We start from the raw sequence: 26,332 nt of genomic DNA, 5'->3' as shown, positions 1-26,332 counted from the left end.
CTAGAAGATAATTCATGTTTCAAGTGTTTGGAACGTCAATTTTTTTTTATACTATATGATATTTGTTATTGTGTAGATCATCCTAGGATCAAGACATTAGGAACTCTTGAAAGATTTTTCGATAAAGAGAAGTCCATTATTGAAAAAGATATACTACTTTATACAACACATAATGTGAGATCTGCTACGCATACTAATGTTAGGTCTACCTAGTTCCTTGTTAAGGGACACTCTACGTGAGAAAGATGTTCTGAGAGAAAAATCAAATGAAATTAAGAATATATTTCCAGTTTAAGACTTATTTGTATTCTCTTGTCCTTGTTTTTATTTTGGAAATGTTACATAGTTGATTTGATTTATTGGATTTTATGTAATGTTAATTTTTTGTTTGTTGTAGTTGCATTTTTTTTAAAAAAATTATGTATTGTTTAATGCATTATGCAATTAATTTTTTTACTTTTAATGTAGTTTCTACGTATTTTTAATAATAATATGGAATGCTATTTCTATTAATTACGTATATAATACTTGTCAATTCTAATATGTTTAAACAATATAATCTAAGTCCACAATTTTTTTAGATTTATGAGATCATAATAAATTAAAAATATAAATATATTCATCAAAATATTTAATTAGCAACACTGATTTCCTCAATATCAGTTTTAGATAAATATGTTGTAGGTTTGTTAAGAAACATGGTTTTGATGTTAGTTCTCTATTCGTTATTTATGTCTTGCTTGCATTTAATAAGACGTTGTGATTTCACTTATTGATGTGTCCATTCGTGACATAAACCACAATAATATTCACTTAAATTCGAGAGTTTTATCTCACAAAAAATATATTATTTGTTTACTATTTATCGTAATTTTTAAAAATAGTTATCTCAATTTTTTTTATTTTAAAATTTTAAAATAAAATAAAAAACTTATTACCCATTTTACGTACAATTATAGTAATTATTCATGAAATATATATACACTTTGAGATAACACATAAAAATAGTAAATTTTCAATCAAATAGATTATATCTTAAGGTAAAATAATTTTAAAAATCGCTCGTTTTTTTTTTTTATAAAAAAAGCCTATAAAAATGTAAACGGTAAATAATTTGAGATAAAGAGAGACGAGAGTTATCATTTAGCCATCATTAACGTAAGTGGTTACGTAGTCCCCCACCACTAGAAATTAAACTAATGCCTTTGAAAGTTCATATTTTTCATTCCGTTCCGTATCCGGTACTCACATTAGAGTTTGACTAAATTTAAATTTGTGCCGGAAACCCTAACAAACAGGGGCAGAGCCAGCCTTCTGTTAGGGGGGTCATCCGAACCCCTTTAGCGGAAAATATTACTATTTATACATGGTTAAAATTGTTTTTATGTATATATAGTAAATGTCGAAACCCCATCGGTTAGTTCATGTGTTTAGTTCTTCAGATTTTGAACCCCTTATTAAAAATCCTAGCTCCGTCACTGCTAACAAAGGCGATTATGTATTCAAAGGTTCTGAATCTAAGACTTGTGATTAAGAACAAAAGAGTAGTTACTACTGCACCACGACCCTTTGTATTGATTAATGATATTAATATAGTATAGTCTTATTCCAATGTGTAATGTAACTTTGACATTTCTTCTAATCAGCAAAGAAACATAATTTTTTGAGCAAAAATGTCAGGAGCAGAATGTATGAAGAATCCACCAACCCTCAACTCAGCTTCTGGAATTGGAAATTTACAAGAGATTGGAGGGCTTAACAGCTATGTTAGTGGATCTATTCATTCCAAACTTGCCATTCTTCTCATATCTGATGTATTTGGTAAACATCAACTATATCACTTAATAAGTTTGAAAGTCTTCATTGGCTTAAAACTAGTTGTAATTACATATTAAAGATAGTAACTTTAACTTCTTGGTTTATTATTAATTCTTATTTATACTGTGTGATTGGTTTTTGCAGGATATGAAGCTCCACTTTTGAGGTAAGTACAGAGTTCCCTGTCTCAGATTTGACTCAACCCTATTATGTCTACTATTTATTTTTGGCAGAAGTTTATTCAAAATTTGAATTGAGAGTGTCTAATCGGAACACTTTATTAGGATTGGAGGCGTTCAATTGAAACAAGGCTTAGTTTGAGTGTTTAAATGGAATATCCTGACACACTGCAGACCATGTATTAAGCCCTTTTTTACTTTCAAGATTTCCATGTGAAAGAACCAAAGTTTAATAAACCAGTAAGAATAGATGAACAGAAATTAATTGACAAAACTAAAATCTGTAAAAAATGTACCACAATCTGGAAAAACAGAATCAGGAAAAAGATCAAGCCCACTGAATGCACAGTGTCCCCTTAAGGAAATTATTCCCTCTAGTATCCGAGGTTTGATTTGGAATATGTCCTCCCAGGATAGAATGATCTCAATCACCAGTGTTTTGATACCCAAAACTCTGGTGTCAGCGAACCACTCAACAATAGTAAAGTACAAGAAGAAATTTTGTGCAGAAGAAGAAGAAGAAATCAGAAAAATTCATAAGGAATAAGTCTGAGGAATCAATGTATTTATAGGCAAGAGGAACTGGTTCCGAAAGGTTGCAATCCTTTCAGAATCCACACGACCATTCATGAAAGTTTGCAACCTTTCAAACGGTCATGGCTGTTTCTGAAAGTTGCAACCCTTTCAGAACAGTCACTTCCAATGGCGGGAAATTCAAATAAAACGGGAAAGATTTAAATAAAACGGGTCGCGCGTGGATCCGAGTCTGGTCGAGCCAATTAACTAATTAATTGAATCGGTTAATTAACTAATTAAAACGTTGGCCATTTAATTTAATTTAATTAATTAAATAAAATAATTAAAACAAACTTTGTCCAAAAAATAATCTCTCGATCCAAATTCGAAGCCGAAGCCGAGCGAGCGACGACGACGGCGCGAGGGGGGTCCCTCTTTCCAACCCTTTTAACAATTAATAGAAGTGTTTCTATATTTAAACTCTCATATTTTTCTTTCCACCACCGATGAGGGACAATTGTCTTTTCAATGTCTTTTCAATAAAGCATAAGAGGACTTTTCAAGTTCTCAACTTTCCAAGTTCCCAACTTTTTCAAGTTCCTCTTTCATCTTCCCTCCATTTCCTATTAACTCTTGCTACATACCCAACACTACTTTACATGGTATTAGAAGCCAAAAAAGAAAAAAAAACCCTAGGTATGCCAAGAACTTCAGCCGCTGCCATTGTGTCTGCTGCTTCAGCGACAATGCTGCCATCCCTATCGTTTAACCCTACATATCAACTGTCAATCAAACTGACTTCAACGAACTTCTTACTTTGGCGAACTCAATTTCTGCCTATGATTCGTGGTTATGGATTAGAGCATCATCTTGATGGCTCTCAACCAATTCCAGAAAGATTTCTTAGTGAAAATCGATTGAATCCTTTGTATCAGAATTGGGTACTCAAGATCAAATAGTTTTGAGTTGGATTGTGGCCTCTGTGTTTCAGAGAGTGTGTTACCACAAATAATAGGTGTTGAGACGTCTCATGCAGCCTCGAAAAAATTGATTTTGGCGTATGCTACGGCATCGAATTAGAAAATTTGTGAATTGAAAAATCAGTTATACACTCTTCGTCGTGGTTCTGATTCGATTGAGATGTATATTCAGAAAGCTAAGAGTATAGCTGATCAACTTGTTGCTTTACAACATCCCATTAATAAGGACGATCTTGTTGAATATGTTAAAGGTGGCTTAGGTGTGTCTTATCGCCCTTTTACACGGTCTATTGATGCGACACAGATTGATGTATCTTTTGATACACTATATGGTCTCCTTTTGACGGAAGAGAGACAACTGAAGAATGAAGAATCTGCAATAATTGCGTCAACTACTCACTATGGAATGGCTCAACCTCAGCGAGGGCGGGGTCGGGGATGTGGCAATAGCAACCGAGGACGTGGCAGGGGTGGCAACTTTGCTTCTCCATCACCACCTGGTCGTGGGTTCTCTACTTCAGTACAAACTGCTGCCACAAATAACCAATTCTATAATCCAGTCACGCAATCAGCACCACTGGATAATTCTACCATTAGTTGTTATAATTGTGGAGGACTCGGACATGTGTCTCGTGTTTGCCCTTCACCGAGGACCGGGAATGCTAATCGTGGTGTTAATAAACCATCTTCTAATCTTGCTAGCACCTCTTCACAACCGTCCCAATCTTGGCTTATGGACAGTGGCACCACACACCATCTTACTGCTAATCTTGACAACCTCGCTATTCACTCTAAATGGTTCTAAATTACCTATCTCTCACATTGGTTCTTCTTCTTTGCATGTTCCAGGGGCTTCTTTTAATTTAAACAATATTTTTTGTGCATCCCTACCACTAAGTAAAATTTAATTTATGTTAGTTCTTTTGTTAAGGCTAATAATGTTTCTTGTGAATTTTTTCCAATTTATTTTTTATGTGAAGGATTTGGCAACGAAGGCTCTGTTGTTCAAAGGCCCTAACGAATATGGTCACTATATCCTTCCAGCGTCTCCGTTGCAGTCTCCTGTCCAGTCATACTCTGCAACATTAGGAGATTGGCATGCTCAGCTTGGCTATGCTTCTCCTTCCACAATTTGTCGTTTAGTTTCTAGTAATAATTTAGGTTCTGATAGCTCTATTAGTTCACATAGTTCATTGTGTCAGGCTTGTGTAAAGAGCAAATTTCATAAGTTGCCTTTTTCAGTGTCTGAATATTCAGCTCGTGGTCTTTTAGATTTGATTTGTTCAGATGTTTGGGGTCCAACCCCGGAAATCTCAAATGATAGTTTTCGTTATTATGTTATACTAGGTAATTTACCCCATAAGTAGTCTGTCTAACCTTTTGAACAACCTTTCCAATAATCGACTGTTATAAGAAAAAACAAAGTTAATTTTTGTAGGTTTTTAGAACCTTTCTACAGAAATTAAATGATTTGACATTATCACATATCTCAAGAATTGTAAATATATAATTAATGATTCAAAATATCTTGATATATAATCATTTTTATCTTTTACATAATTTATCATATTATATGTTTGATGATATAATTGTCTTGTTAAAATTGAGTGATGTTTTCATGTAGCGATTAAACATTACTTTTTCTATTTTTTTTTATACATGAAAAATGTAGAATCTGATAATTTATGGTTAGAATAACTCCTTGTGTAAAAAAATTTATGTGAAACTTTTCGATAATCAATATTAGTTATAAATAAGTTAAGACCGTTAAAAAATGTACACCGCAACAACATAAATAATTTTTTTAGAGACAATCTACTTATCTGAGGTCAAATGTTCACCACTTTTCGTTATTATTACTTTGTTACTCTAACAAAATTTATAGAAGGAGAAAAATAAATTTGAAACAACAACAAAATAATATTGTTGACCCTTATAGAAATTCATTCTTCATTAAACTACTGAAGGCCCTTGTAGATGTTTCGTCAATGCAACTTTACGACTTTTTAAGAAATATTTATGTATAATTGTTGCATTATGAAAGTACATATAGATCAAAATGTTGGATTCAAGACTCCTGTTAAAAAAATATTCTCGAACATTAAAAAATTAAAAATGAGTCTAACCTAGATAACTCAAATGCAGTAATGACTTGGGACATGAAGGACAACAAATCTATGTTAATGGACATATCTTTTGTAGCTTAAGATATTGCTTTTATTTAGAGTAGGTTTTGTTTCATATTCTTCAAATTATGCTTGCCGAAAATAGTCATAACTCACACCAAAAATATTTAGAAGAGACGAATGAGAAGGAAAAAAAAGAAAAACATTAAAAGGCCGAAAAGCTTTGTCCAAGTGAGATCATATACATACCAAACAAAAAATAATTAATACAATTTTAAGGAGACAACAAAATAGCGAGAAAAAACATACATTAAAGGGAGTACACTATGAGATATCCAATGATGATAACTAATCATTCTAACCAGAAAAAGTTTCTATGTTTTGAAATAAGATACCTCAAAAAATTGACTAACAATTCAATCAACTTTCAATCCTTAAAGTACTCACAATATACACTGATAAAATTTAATAAAAATAGACAACAACAACATAAAAACCAAAAAATATGGGCATGCAAAGTTATTAACTCTCAGAGGATTTTCTAAAGAACACAAAATCACATCCTTGTATGTGATGGAATAACGTTGTTGATGAAGAAATTAGAGATTTGTAAGGGCTTTTTTTTATTGTACCTTCAAAAATTTCAGTAAAGAATACTTGCTTGAATATTCAATTAACATTTGTTATTTAATTTGTACTAAAAAACACTTATGACAATAACTTTGCATAAACATAAACAACAAAGTTTAAAACATATACTCAAAAATAACAATTAATAATATAAGCATAAATTAATGACCGTAAAAAACATACCAGGATATGCAATAATAGAATGAAACAGAATAAAAAAAAATTGAGCCCACTGAATGCATAGTGTAGTCCTCTATTTATAGACAACAAAGGATAGTGTGAAAAAAATGATTATTGTGTCTTATCGGAAAGGTCACAACTCTTTGGAAAAGTTACAACCCTTCGGAAAGGTCACAATATTTCATAAAAGTCGCAACTCTTCATAAAAGTCACAACTTTTCATAAAAGTCATAATTTTTCATAAAAGTTGCAACTTTTCATAAGAGTCACAATTTTTCCTAAAAGTTGCAGCTTTTCATAAGTCGCAACTTTTCATAGAAGTCACAACTTTTCATAATAGTCACAATTTTTCATGAAAGAGGAAGGCTAGTTTTGGAAATAAAATAAATTTAAAAAGAATCATGGTTTGTGGTGGCGCCAAGTTGGCAGGCCTCTTATATATATATATATATATATATATATATATATGATTTTTTTGATCACTTTAATGAATATTCTTGGATATATTTTATTAAGAACAAATCTGATGTGTTTGATATTTTTCATCAATTTTAGTTATTGGTTGAGAAGTATTTCGGTTGTTCCATTAAATAATTTCAGGCAGATTGGGGAGGGGAGATTCAAGCCTTGACTTCCTATTTGCGCACACATGGGATAATACTACGTGTTTCTTGTCCATATACCCCTGAACAAAATGGGTGTGCCGAAAGGAAACATAGATATGTAACTGAAGTTGGTCGTGCACTTCATTTTCACTCCCGTGTCCCTTCTAAATTTTGGACAAACGCATTTGAAACGGTTGTCTTTGTTATCAATCGTCTGCCCACTCCTCGGTTAAATCATCAAACTCCATATGAAATTTTGTTTGGTGACAAGCCTGATTACAATCAATTACGTGTTTTTGTTTGCTTATGTTATCCTTGGCTTCGTTCTCATTCGCAAAATAAATTAAGTCCACGTTCAACTCCCTGCGTTTTCCTTATAGTCACACTCACAAAGTCTACAAGTGTTATAATCGTGTCTCTAACAAATTTTTTGTCTCACGTCATGTGTTATTTGATGAACATGTATTCCCTTTTCAAGAAATCGATGGTGTGTGTTTCGCGTTTACTTAGCCTGAAACAAGTCTATCTTTTGTTATTCCTACTCCCTATATACATCCACCAATATCGCAACCTCTACCACCTGTCATCCAAGAACCCACATCAACTCATTCGCCATCCTTTGTGCATTGTTCTCCTGCACAATCTCCATCGCAGGCCTCTCTTGTTTCACTTGGTACTGGTCCACATAATACACAAGTTCAAGGCCTTGATAATTTGATTGGTGGTGTTGTTATTGATTCTCTAGATAACTCTAATTCTAGTGGTGCTATTTCATTGGATGTAGTCACACCTATTCGAAATCATCCAATGGTTACACGAGTGCAAACATAAAATCTTAAGCCCAAATGTATCCAGTCCTTCTCTACCTCTTGTAGCCTTTCTCTTGATCCCACATGTTATACTCAGGCTATTAAAATTCCTGAATGGCGATCTGCTATGTTTAGGGAATATAATACGCTCATTGCAACTGATACTTGGAGGTTGGTTCCACCTCATCAAGCTACGAATATCATTGGTTGTAAATGAGTTTTCAAGACAAAAAAAGACCAAATGGCTCCATTGAATGACATAAAGCCAGATTAGGTGCCAAAGGTTTCCATCAACGCCTGGGAATTGACTTTGATGATGCTTTCAGTCCTGTTGTCAAACCTACAACTATTCAACTATTGCTTTCTACTGCCGTGTCACGGGGATGAATTGTTAATCAAGTTGATAGCTCTAACACATTCTTGCATGGTAAGCTAGAGGAGGATGTATACATGATTCAACCACCAGCTTTTGTTGATCCTAATCACCCTAATTACATATGCAAGCTAAAGAAGTCTATTTATGGTCTTAAACAGGCTCCTCAAGTATGGAATAAATGTTTGACGTATGCCTTGTGTGAGCTTAGTTTCCAAGGCTCTAAAACAGATATTTCACTCTTTTTTAGAAGCATGGGCACTGAAAAACTATTTTGTTTGATCTATGTTGATGACATTATAGTCTTGGGCGCGTTTATGCATCTTGTTTCTTCATTGCTTTAACAGTTAGAAATGTGATTCTCCTAGCGGAACTTGGGCAAGCTTCATTACTTTTTGGGTATTGAAGTTACATGGCGATCTTATGGGTTGTTGTTACATCAGTCTAAATATATATATGATCTCTTAGAACGTAGTAACATGTTAACTTGTAGTGATATTTCTACTCACATGTGCCCGAGCAATAAACTGCACAACAGTGACAACATTCAATTCTTTGATGAAAGTCTTTATCGAAGTATTGTTGGTGGCTTACAATATCTCACTTTCACTAGACCTGATATTTCCTTCTCGGTGAATAAAATTTGTCAATTCATGCATAGTCCGACAGAGAAACATTGGGCAGCAATTAAGCGTATATTGAGATGTCTAAAATCCACTTCTTCTCATGGTATTCTCTTTCAAAACAGAACCCTTAGCAATTACAAGGATATTGTGATGCCGATTTGGGAGGAAGTATAGATGATCGGAAGTCTACTACTTGTTTTGCAATTTTCTTAGGTTCGTCGCTTGTTTCTTGGTGTTCGCGCAAACACCGATTTGTCTCGCGCTCTACTACTAAGGCTGAATATCGCTCTCTTGCTGCTGCCACCAGTGAACTTCTATGGATCCGTCAATTGTTGAAAGAAATTGATCTTTCTTCTGGTTCCTTGCCTTCATTGTGTGATAATTTAAGTGTAACCTATCTTACATCTTACCCGGTATTTCACTCTTACACCAAACATATGGAGATCGATTTTCACTCTATTTGAGATCTTGTACAGGAAAAAGGAACTTCGGGTTCAATATATTTCTTCTCATGATCAGCTTGCGGATATTCTTACCAAGCCTCTCTTGAAGGATCGTTTTTGTGATTTACGTGGCAAGTTGAACCTCATACCTGGGTCAACTTGAGAGGGAGTGATAAGTATGGTATTTATGTATTAGTTAATGTATCTACTAAGGGTTATTTATGTAATTGTATATGTATAAATACCTAAATATATGATCAATGAAGGTCACGTTGGGTTCTACTTTACAATAATGACATTTTCAAGGCAATTATTAGACAACCCAAGCACTACATATACATCTCCTTTATTCAACCAAATTAACCGTTTTTTTTGCTAGGCAAAGATAGTATAGTGTAAATACCGCTTTTACAGGAATTGATACAAATAATATTTTAAATAAAATCTATTTACTATTATTCAAGTAATTAAAACGTGAATTTTTGTGGTTATGAAGCACGATTATCGACTAAAAATGTAAATAAAGATAATTGACAATGAACAAAGGTTACTACCTCTATGCGAAGTTACGGTAATAGACAAGACAAGTGCAAGATGATAATCAGGGGGTCGGAAGGATGTTCATCTGAATCCCCTCGACAAAAAAATACACTAAATATATAAGATAGTTTTTTTGTTTTTTCAGTAGATGTGATTCAATAGTCCGACAAGAAATTTCAGATGTTGATTAAAGGATTTTTTTTATGATATTACATTCATAAATATACTATATACCATAATATTTGTGTGGTTATCGACTTGTGAACTTGTAATCTTAAATATATTATATAGTTACAATTAAGAACTTGCTGCTGAATGCACAATGGGAAGTTTAACTAAAGTCAAATGGTTTCAAATATAAAAATGTACTCCCCGTCCAAAACAATTAATGTTTTAGCATCTAAAAATTTGTCCAAAATACTAATGGATCATGAGTAATTGAGATGAATATGATTCAAAAAATTAATTAATTTTTAAAAGTAAATAAGACAAGTAAATAGACCATTATTTTTTTTTTTAAAATGAAGCGTCGTGCATCATGCTTTTGAGAAATCAGTATATTGGCTATTATCGTAGTCCGTAGAGGTATAATAGCAAATATATATATATTACTAATATAAGAAAGAATATTCAGAAAGCACACTGAGTTATACTTTATACACCTTTCTCCTTGTCGTTTTTTATGAACCTGGCTAATTCAATTTAGCACAAAACCAAAATATTACAATCTTTTAATTAAAACGAACAAAATTAAAGAATATATAAATTATTTGGTGTCCCTTTGCATTTTAGAAAAAAGAATAAAGTAAAGGATTTAAATAAATACAAGATCAATAAATAAATATAAAATTAGAGAAGAACCATATGCTTGCTGTCAAATATAAAACAAATAAGCAAAAAATCTGACGTGAGAGGTGACGGTAATTTAGTCCGGTATATAATATAAAGTATTGAGAGAGAGAGAGAGAGAGAGAAAGCGTCTTCTTTTTCAAATCGGAAAAAAAAAATTTAGTAAGAATTATGCATGTCAATTAAATAGTAAAGTTTTATAATAAAATTGATAATTTGATAAAAATAATAACTTAAAATAAAATCATTTGGCCCGAGAAGTCAAAGTACTACATTAGATGGTTAAATCTCATAGTGTTAAGAGTAAATTTTATTATCACTATTTATTTCTCAAATTACAAAAATTCCTTAAATTTATAGTATCTTGGATACATCAAAAAACTTGTAGATACATAGCTCATGAGTTGCGAATGGTATATTACTTAATGGAAGGGATGCATCCTAAAAGGAATAGGGATGAATCCGAGAGGGGAGGAATGTTTTCGAGAGGAGATAAGGATGTATTCGAGAGAGTATTTTTGTAATTTTTTAAATGGTAGAAAATTTTAGAGATTATACTAAAATAAGATGCGTATTTATATAATTTTTCCGAAATGATTTTTGAACTATACAAAATAGCTTATAGTTACCTTTAATTAATATTTTTGAGTTTCATTATTAACATAATGAATTAGCCTTTATTTACTTTGTATAATTGTCCGTTCAAATAATTAGTAAATATATATTTTTATACATTGACTAGTAACAGTAATTACTTTTGGGCCAGTAACTAATTAGGTAAATAATCTATTTTCAAATGTCGAAAACTTATCATCCGACGCCACGTGAAAAGAAGCGGCTAGATTTTCAAAATCTTTTTTTTTTTTTGACCCCATCAGTATTATATTATACGTGCATTAAAATAATAAATTTGTCTCTGAATTGTGTGAATATTATATTTTGATCATTGAATTGGATGCTAATTGTCTTTTGAAATATGAACAAAATTTAACTTATTTTAATATGGTGGTTATTCACTGTAGCTCACTTTGATGCCCAAGTAAATGAGGTCATTACAGACTCTGTGTCCAAGTAATTCTTAATACTTATAAATAGTCTTGAAAAAATTGTTCCTTTATTTCGATCGATACACATTTTCTTGTTATTTTAGTTTAGTACTTGGCTTTAATTTTATAATAACATTGTTAATATTATTATGTTGGGTCCTGAGTGTTGTGAAAATCCACCAAATTACCTGAGCGGAGGAGGAGGAGGAGGAGCTGGTCATGTCCAACAGCTTGGAGGTTTCAACTGTTATCTTTCTGGTCCTGTTGATTCCACCCAAGCTGTAATCCTTGTTTCTGATGTTTTTGGTAACTTCTCCTTTTTGTTTGCTAATGTTAATATTTAGAATTTAAATGAGAATATTTTAAAAAAATATGATTTATATCGAACTTATTGCCTTTTTTTTTGTTAATATACAGGATATGAAGCTCCAAAGTTGAGGTAAGGATTGCAGGAATAAACATGTCCTTTTAATTTGACCTCAGCTAATATCGATGTCTGTCCTTCAATTTTGAATGTGCTTAAGTAGATACTTAAACTGGTATAAAGTTGAACAAATAGATACACAACATCCTACCTATATTTGGATGTAATTAATAGATGATATTCTTCAAACTGATAGATATATAACCTTTGCTTTCAAAATTATAGAAAGCTTGCAGACAAAGTTGCAGAAGCTGGCTTCTATGTAGTAGTCCCTGATTTCCTTCGTGGTGATCCCCGTATACCTAATGATGAGAAGCCTTTAGAAGTATGGATAATAGATCATGGACCGGTAAGTTTCTATTTCTAATATTGATATATATATTTAGCTCAGGTATCAAATTTCATGTTTGCACTTTTATCTGATGTATTCTTGTTGCTACAGGATCAAGGATTCGAAGATGCAAAACCAGTTATTGAAGCTTTAAAGAGCAAAGGTGTAACAAAAATCGGAGCAGCAGGCTTCTGTTGGGGAGGTCATTCTTCTTGCTCTGGTTACAACTTCTTTTCATCTTTGTTAAAGTAATTTGCTAAAGAATTACGCTACTTTGAATTCGTTCCAGCTAAGGTAGTCGTGGAACTAGCAAAATATGCTTATATCCAAGCTGCAGTGCTATTGCATCCTTCATTTGTTGATGTAGATGATATGCACGGTATGATTTTGCTACTACATCTTCTATAGCACGCATTTCATAATGTAATGCAGTATCAGGGCTAATTTTTCATATTTAGCATTTTGATATTTTCATTTGTGAAGTCGTAAGTCTCTATTGTTGTTGTGTTTCAGCGGTTAAGGTTCCAATCTCAATATTGGGAGCGGAGATTGACAGAAGATCTCCACCTGAGCTTGTCAAGCAATTTGAGATGGCCTTAAATGCGAAGCCTGAGGTAGGAATTCGAGTTGTATCATAATAATTGACTAAGAGGTGTATTCGAGTACATAGTTTACCAACGATACAGGTTTCAACAGAGAATGAATTGGATGTTTATGGTGCTTTTTTCGTGCAGGTTGATGCATTTGTGAAGATTTTTCCTGGGGTTACACATGGCTGGGCCGTGAGGTACAATGATGAAGATGAATTGGCTGTAAAATCTGCTGAAGAGTCTCATCAAGACATGTTGGGATGGTTTGAGAAACATCTCAAGTAAAATTTGCTTTCATTGTAATGACATGTTTTCTTTGTATGTTTTTGGTAATAAGGTTTGGAGGGTTTTCTTTGTATGCAAAATGAGTGTTGTTTGTGTTTGGTTTATGAGATAATTTGTGAAAGAACACTTGTATGCCAATCCAAATTGACACATGAGAATTTCACTTAAATGTGGAATGTGGTTATGTTTATAAAAATATAAATTAGGGTAAATTTGAAAAAAAAATAAAGGTGAAAGTGAAAACAATTTCAAGTTACCGTTGGAGTTTTTATGACCAAATGCTGATTTTCAAATAAAATGAAAAAAAAATCGGAAGAAAGTAAAAAATTCCCATAGCCATACAAGGCTGTTTTCCTTGTACACACATGAGAGGGGAACTAGATTAGCTAATGCCATTTGCTCAAACTTGATGGGTTCCAAAGAATCAGGTCGTATGCGGAAGTTTATAATTGCAAATTATGTTGGTGATAAATTAGATTACAAATAAAAATATATATATAAAAAACATATTATTAATATGGTTTGGTCAAGTGACCTACATATTGAAAACTAATACTCCATCAAAAAACATAAACTCTATTGGGAAAATAATAATCTCCCTTAACAAAAAATTCCGGCTCAGCCCGGGAAAGCGCTGGCAACAACTGAAAGGAAGGGGTCCATGTAGTTGTTGTGTCCGCCTCTTTCTTAGTCAATGGGGCACAACAGGTTTGACATCTACTACAAAAGAGAGAATCCACTTCAGAAATACAATTAACAGGACTAATGAGATACAATGGTCAATAAAATACATGAAAGGAAGAAACAGCAGGACCCTTGTGTATAGAATGGCAATTGTTATTTTAGAGCTGATGTTAAGTTTTGATTATTTAACAAACTTAGAGATCTAACAAGGAACCAGATTTTTGTTATTGGGACTGATGACAGTGAAATGAATGAATAAACTCAATGTGAGGAATATTTGTGTGTCATCTTCAAAAAGGGGGGAAATGTTATATTCTAGGTGTTTTGATGATCCTCACAAATGCAGGACCTGGTCCCTGGCAGAGTGCTCTCGTCCAGATTCAAATGGGGTACAACTGTAAAGTTGTCATGTCAAGTGGTAGGTGAAAAGTGCAGTGTACTGCAATAATAAAAAGAGCGGCCAAGACTGTCTGTTTCTGTGGCTCACAAATGCAGGGACCCGGTCTCAGGCAAAGTTCTCTCGTCCAGATTTAGAATTGTGTACAACTGTAAAGATGTCCTGTTAGAGGTTGGTGAGGCGTCAGCGTACTACACCAGTCAGAATGGACGAGGTTGTTTGTCCAACGGTTAATAACTCTTTATGGTTGATTTAATCAACATGACAAACAACAAATTAAATCATTCATTCAAAAGGAGAGCTAGCCAACAAGTCTTCTCAAGAACTCACTGAAAAAAGTTTGCAAGGGACCTGGTCCCTACAAGACTGCGTATGTGAAAGGACAGCAAGACAGCTGTCAGAAAATCGGTCACCTTTGATTTGGTAGGTGCACGTCTTTCCAAAGAAGCAGGCTCTCAGCCAATGGGCGGTCCCAAGGAGTTTGTCTTTTTGATATAGTCTTTTCCACAAAACACAAACTCAAGATTTGGCAAACAAAAACTTATAAGCTTAAAAAGAGAAGGCCATCTTCAAGGAAGAACTCAAGCACAAGAACACATACAGCAAAGACCTGATCAACTGAAAGAGTGCTTTCCATACCTGTTGTTGTTCTTGATTGTTTGTATTTGTGCTTAACTTGTAGGATTCGTTTCACTTGTGTTAGAAACGTTTCAAAACTTGTGTGAATCTTTGTAAGAACATAGTTAGGGGTAACTTTGTGTCTTATTATAAAAGTTTATATTAATCGTTGAGGATTAGTGTAGTGGGCAATGCATGCATTGCTTAGGCTCGTTTTAGTAATAGTTGTATTACTTAGTGTGAGATTAGGAGGTTAATCTCATTGTTGTGGTGCAAATTGTGTTTCGCTTTTGCTTGAGAAGATTAGTGAAAACATTTTGAGAGTCCTATGCGACAGGTCGTGGTTTTACTCCCTTGAGCAAGGAGGTTTCCACGTAAAACTCTTGTGCCTTTTACGTTGTGCTATTTATTTTCTACACTTTCATTCTATCGGGGACCTGATCCTGTGATCACTGGTGAACGCGTACATTCCAACAACAATGGCAAACACAGTATATCATATATGGTTAGAGTGCAATGCCAGGATATTTCAACAAAAGCAGCAGTTAGCAGGCTCCATGATCAGACATATAATCCAGGAAATTCATGGGAGAGGCATAAGATATTCTAGAATAGCTTCTAGATTACACAATTTAAATACTTATCCATAGAAATAGCTAGCAAATATGAGACTTTGGTTTAGCAATGATGGAGCTTATATCCATACCGGCTAATTTTTTTGTTTTGTAGCCTTTACTTGGTAAATAAAATGTTTACTTATCAAAAAAAAATAATCTCCCCTTAAACCAAACTTTCTAAACGACTACATTGTGAATGTTCTTATGTTCTTAGTATGAGAAGAGAGATCTTTAATTTATAGAGTTCCAAACTTCTCCTCTAAGAAAAGAATAACCAAATATGTATGAAAAATATTTTTCTTTTAGAAAAGGTTAAAACATTTATGATAATACATTGCCTTTCCTTCAAGAGAAAAATAAAACTCAAATAAGAAAGGAAATCTAGGCAAAACCTAACAAAACTTAATATCATGATTTCCTTTCATTTTCACACACTTGTATCATAAAATCTCAAGAAAATTTTCAACTTATTGTGAAGATTATCTCATTCACGCCGCTATTATCATAAAGTTGCATTGTGAATATTCTTCAAACAAGAGCAAATATCAAATCTTGTGTGATATTGCTGGACCTTGAATGTGATGCATGCATTAATAAGTAATAAAAACATTTCAAATATTTTTCAGGAACATCAGGTAACTTCGCAAAAATTAATTTTACTCCATGGTAGCAAGTGTTTCTTGTTTTTCCCTTATTTCTTGATTGTTACCTAGAGTGTGATTTATTCTTGAAATAATAAAATTACACTCTATGTAACAGTCAGAAAAGAGAAAAAAACTCAAAACACTTGCTATCGAAAGAAAAATGTTTGCGAAGTTACCAGATAATTCTGAAAAATATTTGGAACATCTCTAAACTAACACTTCACATTCAAGGTCTACCAACATCACACTAGCTTTGACATATGCCATAGTTTCAAGGATATTAATTACAACATTATGTTAATAGTGGCATGAATGAGATAACTCTTCAAACACCCTTCCAATAAGTTAACAAAATTACAAAGATTTTTCAATATAAGCATGTAAAAACAAAGATAATGAATTTAAAGTTTTAGCAAGTGGCATTAGCTAATCTATGACTATGTCTGTTGAAAAACATTGAAAATCTCGTAGCTTGAAGCATGTCTATGGCACTGGGATATTTCACTGACTAAAATGTATCCCCAGGTTTCTAGTATTAAAACTAGGAGCCAAAAACTAACAAAGGAGATATTTTACTTAAAGAAAACCCAACAAATAAAAAAAAATCCTTGTTTTTATTTTCCACTTCCTAAGCTAACACACAAAAAAATCCTTGATAGAGTGTCATTAAGGACAATATAATATGGGGCAATAATATACAATTAATTCTTTTGACAATCTTTAATGATGATATAAAGAATTTCAAAGATTATTCTTATATTTTTTTTAAGATAATAAAGATATTTGATCAACAATGTCTAGGTGAAGAATGGTGGCTACAGCGCCAATTTTTGACTTATTTTTATCATGCTATTGAGTTTTATGCTTACTCTTATAGGGAACATTATTTGTATATGAACCATAGAGGTCAATCTAAAACAGAATTTTTATCTCAATTTATCGGTGCAAATTTTAGATTTCTTCTATTATCCAATTTTATATAACTTCTTATCGATAAGTATTTAAACATTTACAAGCATTGACGTAACATCTTCTAGCATGTCATAAATTAATTATTTAGCATTAGAAAGACAATAACCTGAAAAAAAGAGTGGAACTAATAGATACAAAATTGTATATTCTATCCTAGCTAAGAAGAGATTGAGATGAAGGCAATTAGTTAACATTATGATGCAACGTTGAAGTGTTAATTTAATTATTCGATGTCAATAGTGCACAACAAGTGTTGAATCGTGTCTCGTAGAAGCCCTCAAGTCAAGAAGTATGAATCTTGATGATTATGCTGAAATAATTGCCTCAATATGCAATGAAATGCCCAAGGGAACAAATGGTAAGTCCTACTCATAACTATCTCTATTGTTATTTGCTTTGTCTTAAGGTATTGAATGAAATGTTTTTAATATGATCATTTTTGCTAAATAGTGTAGCTTGAGTGTCATGTGTTTTTTAGTACTCACTAATTATCAAATATGGTATTAATTGAATTGCTTTTTTTTAATGAAGATGTGACTGATGTTGTGTATTTTGTAAAAATTGGTCCATATGCTAGTATTATATGTGCGACATTGCTGACAGTTGAGACGACTTTAAATAATAATAGCATAACAACTCTAGAAAAAAAAAATTATACCATCACAATCATATCAAACAACTAAAGAATATTAGATTTAGAGATGGGAGCTAGTCATGGGATTGTCGACATAGGACTATGAAGAAATATAGCAAAGCAAATAAGGATACTCACCTAGAACACTCCTAGGTGAGCTAGGAGTGTTGGTTCGAAAAGATAATATCTGCAATCTCAAGATGAGAGAAATGGTAATCACTTTTCTTTTTTACTTCTCTTTTTGTATTTGTTAATTTTACCTAACATTAAACTACTCTATCCAGCAAATTTGTCAAGACAAAGCGGCAAAGAAAGATTGTCATGTCAAAGGATGAGGTACTAATATAACGTATTTTGAAGTTTTCAAAATATGTTATATTAGTACATCATCATCCTTTGACATGACAATCTTTCTTCCTCGCTATGTCTTGACAAGTTTGCTTGAGAGATTTTAATCGCTACTAATAGCAATTTAAATCTCTTATAAAATTCATAAGCACAAAATGAAAGTAAAAAAAAATTATTATTATTTCCCCTTATCTCGAGATTGCATAACATCATCTTTTAGAACCAACACTCTCAGGTGAGCATCCTTATTTGTTCTGCTATATTTGTTCTTAGCTCTATGTCGATAATTTCATGACAGTCACTATTTTAAAGCTTGTACTTCAATCTGACAGTGATACTATAATTTTTTTTCAAGAAGTGTCACGTCATTATTATATAAAAATCACCATATCCTCTGATAATGTCTCACAAATAACAACCCAAAAAATGGATCAACTTTTACAAGATAAACAACATCAATCACATTTCATTAATTAAAAAAAAAATCCAATAATCACTTATAAGGAACACTTTAAGCAACTCAATGACATATTTTGAAAATTAGTGAGTAATTAAAAAAAAAAACATGATATTCAAGCTACATTTTATTTAGAAAAAAAAGATTATACTAAAAAATTACAATCATCAAGATTTCATTGCATATTGAGGTAGGTATTTAAGAAGAATCATCAAGATTCATACTTCTTTCACTTGATCAGAACTTTTTACCAGACAAGATTCAACACATGATGTTCACTCTTGACACAAAAGCAACCAACATTTTATAGCGTCCCATCACATTATTAAATAATTGTTTTCATCTCAATCATGTATTAGCTTGGGTCGACCAAATTGTTTCACTTTATTCAGGATATTGTTCTTTCTATACTAAATAATTAGTCTTTTAAAAATATTTAAAAAAATTTGAAGTAGAAATTTTTAACATCACGTGGTATCTTTACACAAACATACAAAATCCTGAGATTTGAAGATGCAAAATCAGTTGTTTAAGCTTTTGAGAGAAAAGGTGTAACTAAAATTGGGGCAGCAGGCTTTTGTTGAAGAATTGTCCTTTTCATTTTAATTCCAAAAACATTACACTAAAACTACATTTGTCACTTTGAGGTCGTTTGGCAGGGTGTATGAGAATAATGTTAAATAAAGTGTATTAGTAATAGTCTCATGATTAGTAATGTTTGTATTAGTTTTGTTTGCATTAACTATGCAAAGATTATTTCGTATGCACTATTTGATTTGTGTATGAATATAGTATACATTGCATAATTTTTTTAAATAAATTTAAAAATCCCTCCACAAATATGGTGAAATAGATGTAAAAATAAGTTTTGAAGAACAATTGAATCTTTAACCATGCTAATGCATGCATTAAATCCCCGAACATTATTTATAATACTATGTATATCCATTTATTAGTAATATACTCTTTAATATATAATAGAGTGTATAACTAATGTTGAAAAAGTACACCAAACGAGGTACTACTAATACATAAAGTAGGGGGTGTCAAAATGAGCCCAAATATATTTAACCCCCCTCCCCCCGTCTAGTCATTTATGCCTTAACCAATTTTTAAAAAAATCTTCAATTTAATCTCGAATTTCAACTTTTTGAGATTTTTTTATTTTCATTGATGTAATGTACCTTCCTATATTGAAGGTATGAATTACTATCTATTTTATATTTTCTATGATTTATTCATCCATTTGTATATAGAGAGCATGAGAAATATAAAAATTGAATCTTTACCTCAAGAAGACTGATGAGCTCTCCAATGGAAGGATGAAGCTTTAGAAGTCTAATTCCACAGTGCTTTAGCCCATCCTTAATTTCTTTTTGGCAAGAATCAGTCATTTCATAGAACCATTCACTCTCAGTCTCAAAACCTAAAAAAAATTGTATTAATTTCCCTCTCAAGAACCCAAAAATAAATAACAATCGAGATAAAAAAAAAATGAAGCTCATGATACACAATAAATGTTGATAATATAAAAGGGTATACAAGTGGGATTTGTGTTTGAAAGTTAAATTTGGGACAAAATTGAAAATTTGACTAACATACAAAACCACTTAAAATTGTAATCTCCGCTATATTCGCTCATATTGATTGCGTTTTTTTTTTCTAATTTTGATTTTGGAATTTATAACTTTTTAGGGTGTTTGTACCTTTCTCCTATAGTGTACGTTGTCTAATTGATTAGGCTATTTTGGTATTGTCTAATCTTGTATGCTATTTTGAAATTGTTTAATCTTATATTTTATGTGGCCGTGTAAAGTGCAGAACGATCAAATTTTATTTCAACCGCCTAGCAGTAATCTTTCTGATAAGCTTTCAGTTTTGATGATCCTCACAGGTGCAGGGACCCAGTCCTATGCAGAGTGTTCTCATCCAGGACAATGTGCTATACAAGTGGAAATTAAAGTTGTCCTGTCAGTGGTTAGTGAATTCGTCAGCGTACTAAACCAATCAGAACGGACGAGATTGTTTGTCCAACGATCAATAACTCTTTTTTATTGATATAATCAACATGACAAACAACAAAACATTCATTCATTCAAAGAGAGAAAAATCAAGCTTCATACAAAACAACAAGGGACCTGATCAAAGGAAGAATTGTTTTCTGAACCTGTTGATGCTTTGTGTGCGTATTTGTGCTTATCTTGTAGGATTCGTTTCACTCTTGTTAGAAACGTTTCAAAACCTTGTTTGAATCTTGTAAGAACATAGTTAGGTGTAACTTTGTGTCATACGGTTAAAAGTCTATATTAATCAGTGAGGGTTAGTATAGTTGGCAATGAGAGCATTAATTTGGCTCGTTTAAGTAATAGGAATATTACTTAGTTTGAGATTAGGTTGTTAATCTTGTGGTTGTAAACTGTGTTCCGCTTTTGCTTGAGAAGATTAGTGAAAACAGTTTAAAAAATCCTGTGAGACAGGTCGTGATTTTACTCCCTTGAGCAAAGAGGTTTCCACATAAAGTATCGTGTGTTCTCTTTACTTTTAGTATTTATTTGTGCATCTTAACTGTCTAAAGGACCTGGTCATGTCTAGTTAGTGGACGCATACATTCCATCAATTGGTATCAGAGCACTGACTTTTCTATCTGGTTAACACCAAGAGAAGAAAGATCTTGAAGGAATAGTTGCTCCACCGAGCCTAGAAGAAGGTCAGTCTACCACTCGTCCACTCGATCTAACGGACAATTCTATGGATGGTGGAAGACACAGATGCATGATTATATTAATGCAAAAGACACTGAGCTATGGGATATGATACTAGATGGACCTTACGTTCCCACCAAAGATGTAAAAGAAGGAGAACTTACGAAGGTGATTCTAAAGACCAAAAGAGAATATGATGAGAGTGACAAGAAGAAAATAGAGAAGAACTACAAAGCCAAGAAGCTACTGATTTGTGGAATTGGTCCAGATAAGTACAACAGGATCTCTGCCTGTGAGACTATAAAAGAGAACTAAGACTAAAAACAACTCACAAAGGAACCACTCAAGTCAAAGAGTCCAAAGTGGACATATTGACTAGTACTCAATACGAGAATTTTAGCATAAAGGAAGGTGAAACCATTCATGAGATGCATACAAGGTTTACTTCCATCACAAACGAACTAAGATGTCTTGGTGAGCGAATACCCAAGCAAGCAAGTTCGAAAAATTCTCTGAGTTCTTTCTAAGTCATGGAAGAGCAAAGTAAATGTCATTACTGAGGCCAGGGACTTAAAAGTTGTTACCATGGATGAGCTGATAGGGAACTTGCAAACGTATGAGCTAAACATGCAGCAAGGCTCATCTGTGAATGAAGGGAAAAAGGAGAAATTTGTTGCACTAAAAATGGTTCAAAGCGATAGATCTGAAGATGAGGACGAGATGGCCTATTTGACTAGGAGATTTCAGAAGATAGTCAAAAATCATGGAGGATTCAAGAAGAAATGAACCACCAATAGAACGGTTAATGCTAACGATCTCTGTCACAAATGTGGAAAGTCTGGCCACTTCATGAGAGACTGTCAAAGCCAAAAGCATGAAGTTCAGGACTTCAAACCACGCCGAAGGGGCCAGGTCCTTGACCATGCTAAAAGGGAGTCCAACGTTGATCAAGTCGTGAAGAAAGCCTTTGCAGCATGGGGAAACGCCTCTAGCGACTCTGAGCAGGAATAAAATCATGATGTCCATGATGGTGGTAAATGATGATGAAACTGTCTTTAACTCCATAGAATGAGTTTGGGAATGTACAACTAAATTTTGAAAGTTTGGTTCATTAAATGAACACTTCTATTTGATATCTAGTTATATATATCTGAAAACAAGGGGCCTACAAATTCATGACCATCCATATTGATTACTTAGATCAACAGAAGAAAAGAATACAATATATCATATTGAATTGGACCCCTACCCCTACAGACACACACAAACACATATATGTACAATCAAATATAATTAGATAGTGCAAGTAAGGGAAATTCTAAGAAGTGTTCTTATGATTTTTGTGTTCAAAGCTACATTAGAGACCTAATTTTTATACAGTCAAATGTAAATTCAAATATCACATACACGGAGACAAAGACACCAACTATTATTGAAACTATATCATTTTGTGTAGCAGGAGGCTTTAAGAATTGCATAATAGAAAAAAATTCACAACTAATGAAAAAAATATTGGATGACACCTAAAAGATGTCATGGAAAATCAACAACATAATAGAGAATATTAAAAATTTCACGAGAAACAGAAGATCTCAAATCAAGCACACATAAGGGAAGGAAATACAATGATAAACTACTTGACATATCTGACTTCAGAGAAATTAGTTAAATTACAATCCAAGTAGAACTCTGAGCTTTCTAAAAAAGCAGATCTCTAATTAATTTGGATAAGTCACATGTACTAAACATTGGATTCAACACGAAATCAATCTAAACAGAGATGAAATTTTTACAAGGATGTGGTTCAAGATACTCTATCGAGCACATAAGTTCACTTGAGAAGAAATCGATGTTGACTCAACAGAGGAGGAAGAATCGCCTTACCTGAAAAAATAGCTAGCTCGACATTCTCACATCCAATTTCGCACCTGAACAATCAAGCTTAAACAAATCAGGACAAGCATTGCTAAGTACTAATCAAGAAAGAATCATTTAGGAAAATAAATTTCAAAACAAGAAGAGAATGATGTACCTACAATGGAAGGCAGCAAAAAGACAACATCAAGGTACCATGACACCTACATGAGAGCTAGAAAGATAGGAGTACACAAACCCTAGGAAATTAGAGAAGAGGCTGAATGTCTCCTAAGCAAGAAAATATAAATGTATTTTCATTAGAGCTGTCAAAATGGGTTGGCCCAATCCAACTCAACATAACCCTAACGGGCTAGAGAGTTAAATGGGTTAGGACGGGCTGGCCCTTTTAGTTAAAAGGTCTATAAAATAGCAGCCCAACTCAGCCCTAAGCAGGCCACGAGTTGGGACGGGTCGGCTCTTCAACAAAAAAATGAACAACATTGGTGTCTTAGAAAGATTATTTAAGAGTATCGAAGATTGATGTCTGATGAACACGACATCAATACATACAAAAATTCATTTATTAATTACACACTTCAATGAATACTTACAAAAAATACATAATAGCCAAGATACAACATCGTAAGATTTATTCGAGCAAAAAATATTACATGATCACTTTTTTCATAAACAAGACAACAAAGGGGGAATGGGAAATTAGGCATAAAAATAAAAGTAAACTTGTTTTTAGTGGGCTAATGGCCCTAAAATGTAAAAGATCTACAAAGGAATTACACTTGATTTTATATTTTTCAATATTTATTGACAAAATATTTATAAATAAACACTACTAAAATATATATAATATATATTTTTAACATTCATAGTCCACGGGCTGGCCTCTAAGGCTCATGGGTTGGGCCTACGAGGCTAGCAGACCAAATGAGGCTGGGCTAAAAAGTCTAGTTCCTAAATGGGCCAAAATAAATTAGGCCCAACCCCACTTAATTCAAGGGTTGGTTGGATTGACTTAACGGGCCAAGCTTATTTTGACATCTCTAATTTCCCCCCTATTAAGATGAATATAGGTTTAGAAAAATGGGTCAAATGTTTTGTCATGCCCTGAGCCTACACCCTGGACGCGACTGGCGCTCGAGAACCATTGTTGGCCATAAGCGAACCCTTGGCCTAGCTTAACTCTTAACGGAAGACTTACTCATAAATAAGATGAAATCAAGAACACAACTTACTCAATGTCTCAAAGAAATACTCAGAATATTTTAGAAATAAAACATTCAACTAGCCAAAGAGGCAACTCAAGTCTTTAAACATTAACAAATGAAAATGAAAAAAAAGACTCATGAACTATTGATGTCTATCTATTTATGAATCCTCTAATACTATGAGGGATGTCAGGACAAGACCCCCGATCATACTAACAAAACTGAAATGATAAGACATAAATGAGGGATCCTCCGGAAGCAAGGAGGCTCATCAAACAACTCTAGAACTGCAACTAGTATCAATGAATCGCCTATTGATGACCATGATCTCATGTATATGCAATGATGCAGGCCAAATAACATCATTACATTGAATGTACGAGCATGTAAGGGAAAAACTGAACATAACATAAAGCTTGAACTTGGAAAGAATGAAACTCACCCTGACGTTGCTCAACTCAACCTCAACTCAATGCAGTATAAAAAACACAATAATAAAGATGCAGTTTATATAAAGCATTTAAAACAATAGATAACAATAATAACTCATTTTGTATATAAAAATACAAAATAACTCTATTTGGGAGATTTTCTAACCGATAACCATCACTATGAACTATGTGATGATAGAACGTCTTGTCCACGCTGCCAGAACTATCATATACCTTGACGGGGTATAGAAATCCTCAACTAAGTGGATCCACTAAGGTATGCTTAAAAGCAATAAGGAATCATCTAAAAAGTATGGCCCTCTCTACCCATATTGGCTACATGGTTTATGAGGGTTGTGAGTTGTCTTAACTCTCCCCCATATCGGTGATCATTACTACTCCCAAAATATAACTTAGCTCATATGTTTTAAAAAAACATTTCCTCATCCTCAACTTTGATATTATTACTCAAAAGATTTCTCTTAAAAGAGACTATACTCAAAAACTTCTCATGAACTCATTTTGGAAATAGGTGTTTCCTCTCTTCTTAAATGTAAAAACATTTACTCTTGGGAATACTTAGTTTCCATATATAATTTTGAAAAAAATGAACTCTACTCTCCTCATCCTCAAACTCAAGTACTCAATTCTTAAAACAAGTTTTAAAATATTGTAAAAGACTTCTCAAAATGACTCGAAAGAACTATCAAGGCATGACTATTAACTCTACCTTGAATTTGAATTATGAATTCAAGGGTTATGATTCACGTTATGAATGATTTCTCGATGTTTAGATGTAGTTTAGAATCAATAGGGAATAAATGTACACTTTAAAAATACTTAGACGGAGCAAACATCGGAAAAATGGTGGGGGCAAGCGACCCTAGCGCACTGCGGCGCGAGTCGCTAGCCCCTGAACTTCAGAGACACTAATATGGCGCACTACTGGGGAGCGTTGCCCCACATTTCCCCTAAAACTTTCCGACGAATTCTTGTTCTCGTTTTCTTACCCTAATTCGGCTAGAATCGATTTCTTTTCTCGAATTTTCTTTAGATTCAATTGCCCAATACAAGTACAACATAATCTACTCAAAAATAACTCTCAAGCTCAATACAATTATCTCACGAACTCATCAAACCCATCATAATTCAAGAATGAAAGCAATTTTTCAAGAATACTCATCAAGAACTTAAATATGTCAATCTCTATAAATGAATTTGAATATGTAAATCATGATTGGCGCGTGGGTGAATGAACCCAACACTATGAAAACTTACATACCTCGATTTGGCGAAATCCCTGGACAAATCTCATGAATCTTGACGAACGCCTTGAACCTTTCCTCTTTTCTCCTCTTTTCCTCTTCTTGAACTCTTCTCAAAACCCTAAGTGTATTT

General features: G+C 33.1%; 2 protein-coding genes across 4 annotated transcripts in view; both read left to right on the top strand.

Moving 5' to 3' along the window:
• The first annotated feature begins 1,644 nt into the window (after positions 1 to 1,644).
• On the top strand, positions 1,645 to 13,381 carry LOC125823683 (endo-1,3;1,4-beta-D-glucanase-like). Of its 3 annotated transcripts, none has more exons than XM_049503050.1 (7): positions 1,665 to 1,821; positions 12,138 to 12,159; positions 12,370 to 12,493; positions 12,587 to 12,677; positions 12,765 to 12,854; positions 12,989 to 13,089; positions 13,210 to 13,381. In XM_049503050.1, exons 1-7 carry the CDS (start codon positions 1,674 to 1,676, stop codon positions 13,348 to 13,350), a joined length of 717 nt encoding a protein of 238 aa, XP_049359007.1. In that variant the 5' UTR covers positions 1,665 to 1,673; the 3' UTR covers positions 13,351 to 13,381. The 3 variants fall into 3 exon arrangements, 2 of the variants coding, with proteins under 2 accessions (XP_049359007.1, XP_049359005.1); XM_049503048.1 differs by lacking the exon at positions 1,665 to 1,821 and adding an exon at positions 11,590 to 12,026; XR_007442722.1 differs by lacking the exons at positions 12,138 to 12,159; positions 12,370 to 12,493; positions 12,587 to 12,677; ... (1 more) ...; positions 12,989 to 13,089; positions 13,210 to 13,381 and adding an exon at positions 1,963 to 2,015 and having other exon boundaries at positions 1,645 to 1,821.
• LOC125823682 (BI1-like protein) overlaps positions 10,784 to 26,332 on the top strand; it is a 176,173-nt gene continuing 160,624 nt past the window's right edge. The window contains exon 1 of the mRNA XM_049503047.1: positions 10,784 to 10,801. The gene's annotated coding sequence lies outside the window, so the exon portion shown is untranslated. The remainder of the gene's footprint in view (positions 10,802 to 26,332) is intronic.

Source organism: Solanum verrucosum, unplaced genomic scaffold, assembly GCF_900185275.1.
Source record: "Solanum verrucosum unplaced genomic scaffold, falcon-dt-bn FXZP01000093.1, whole genome shotgun sequence".
NCBI lineage: Eukaryota > Viridiplantae > Streptophyta > Magnoliopsida > Solanales > Solanaceae > Solanum > Solanum verrucosum.
The sequence above is the reverse complement of the archived record's forward strand: the minus strand, read 5'-3'. Positions and strand labels throughout refer to the sequence as shown.

Bases quoted from the DNA above. Each gene is read 5' to 3' on its own strand.
- LOC125823683 (XM_049503048.1), top strand. From the start codon at position 11,870: ATGTTGGGTCCTGAGTGTTGTGAAAATCCACCAAATTACCTGAGCGGA. The intron at 12,855-12,988 runs GTATGATTTTGC...GTTGTGTTTCAG, and splicing joins TGATGTAGATGATATGCACG to CGGTTAAGGTTCCAATCTCA. The intron at 13,090-13,209 runs GTAGGAATTCGA...TTTTTCGTGCAG, and splicing joins CCTTAAATGCGAAGCCTGAG to GTTGATGCATTTGTGAAGAT.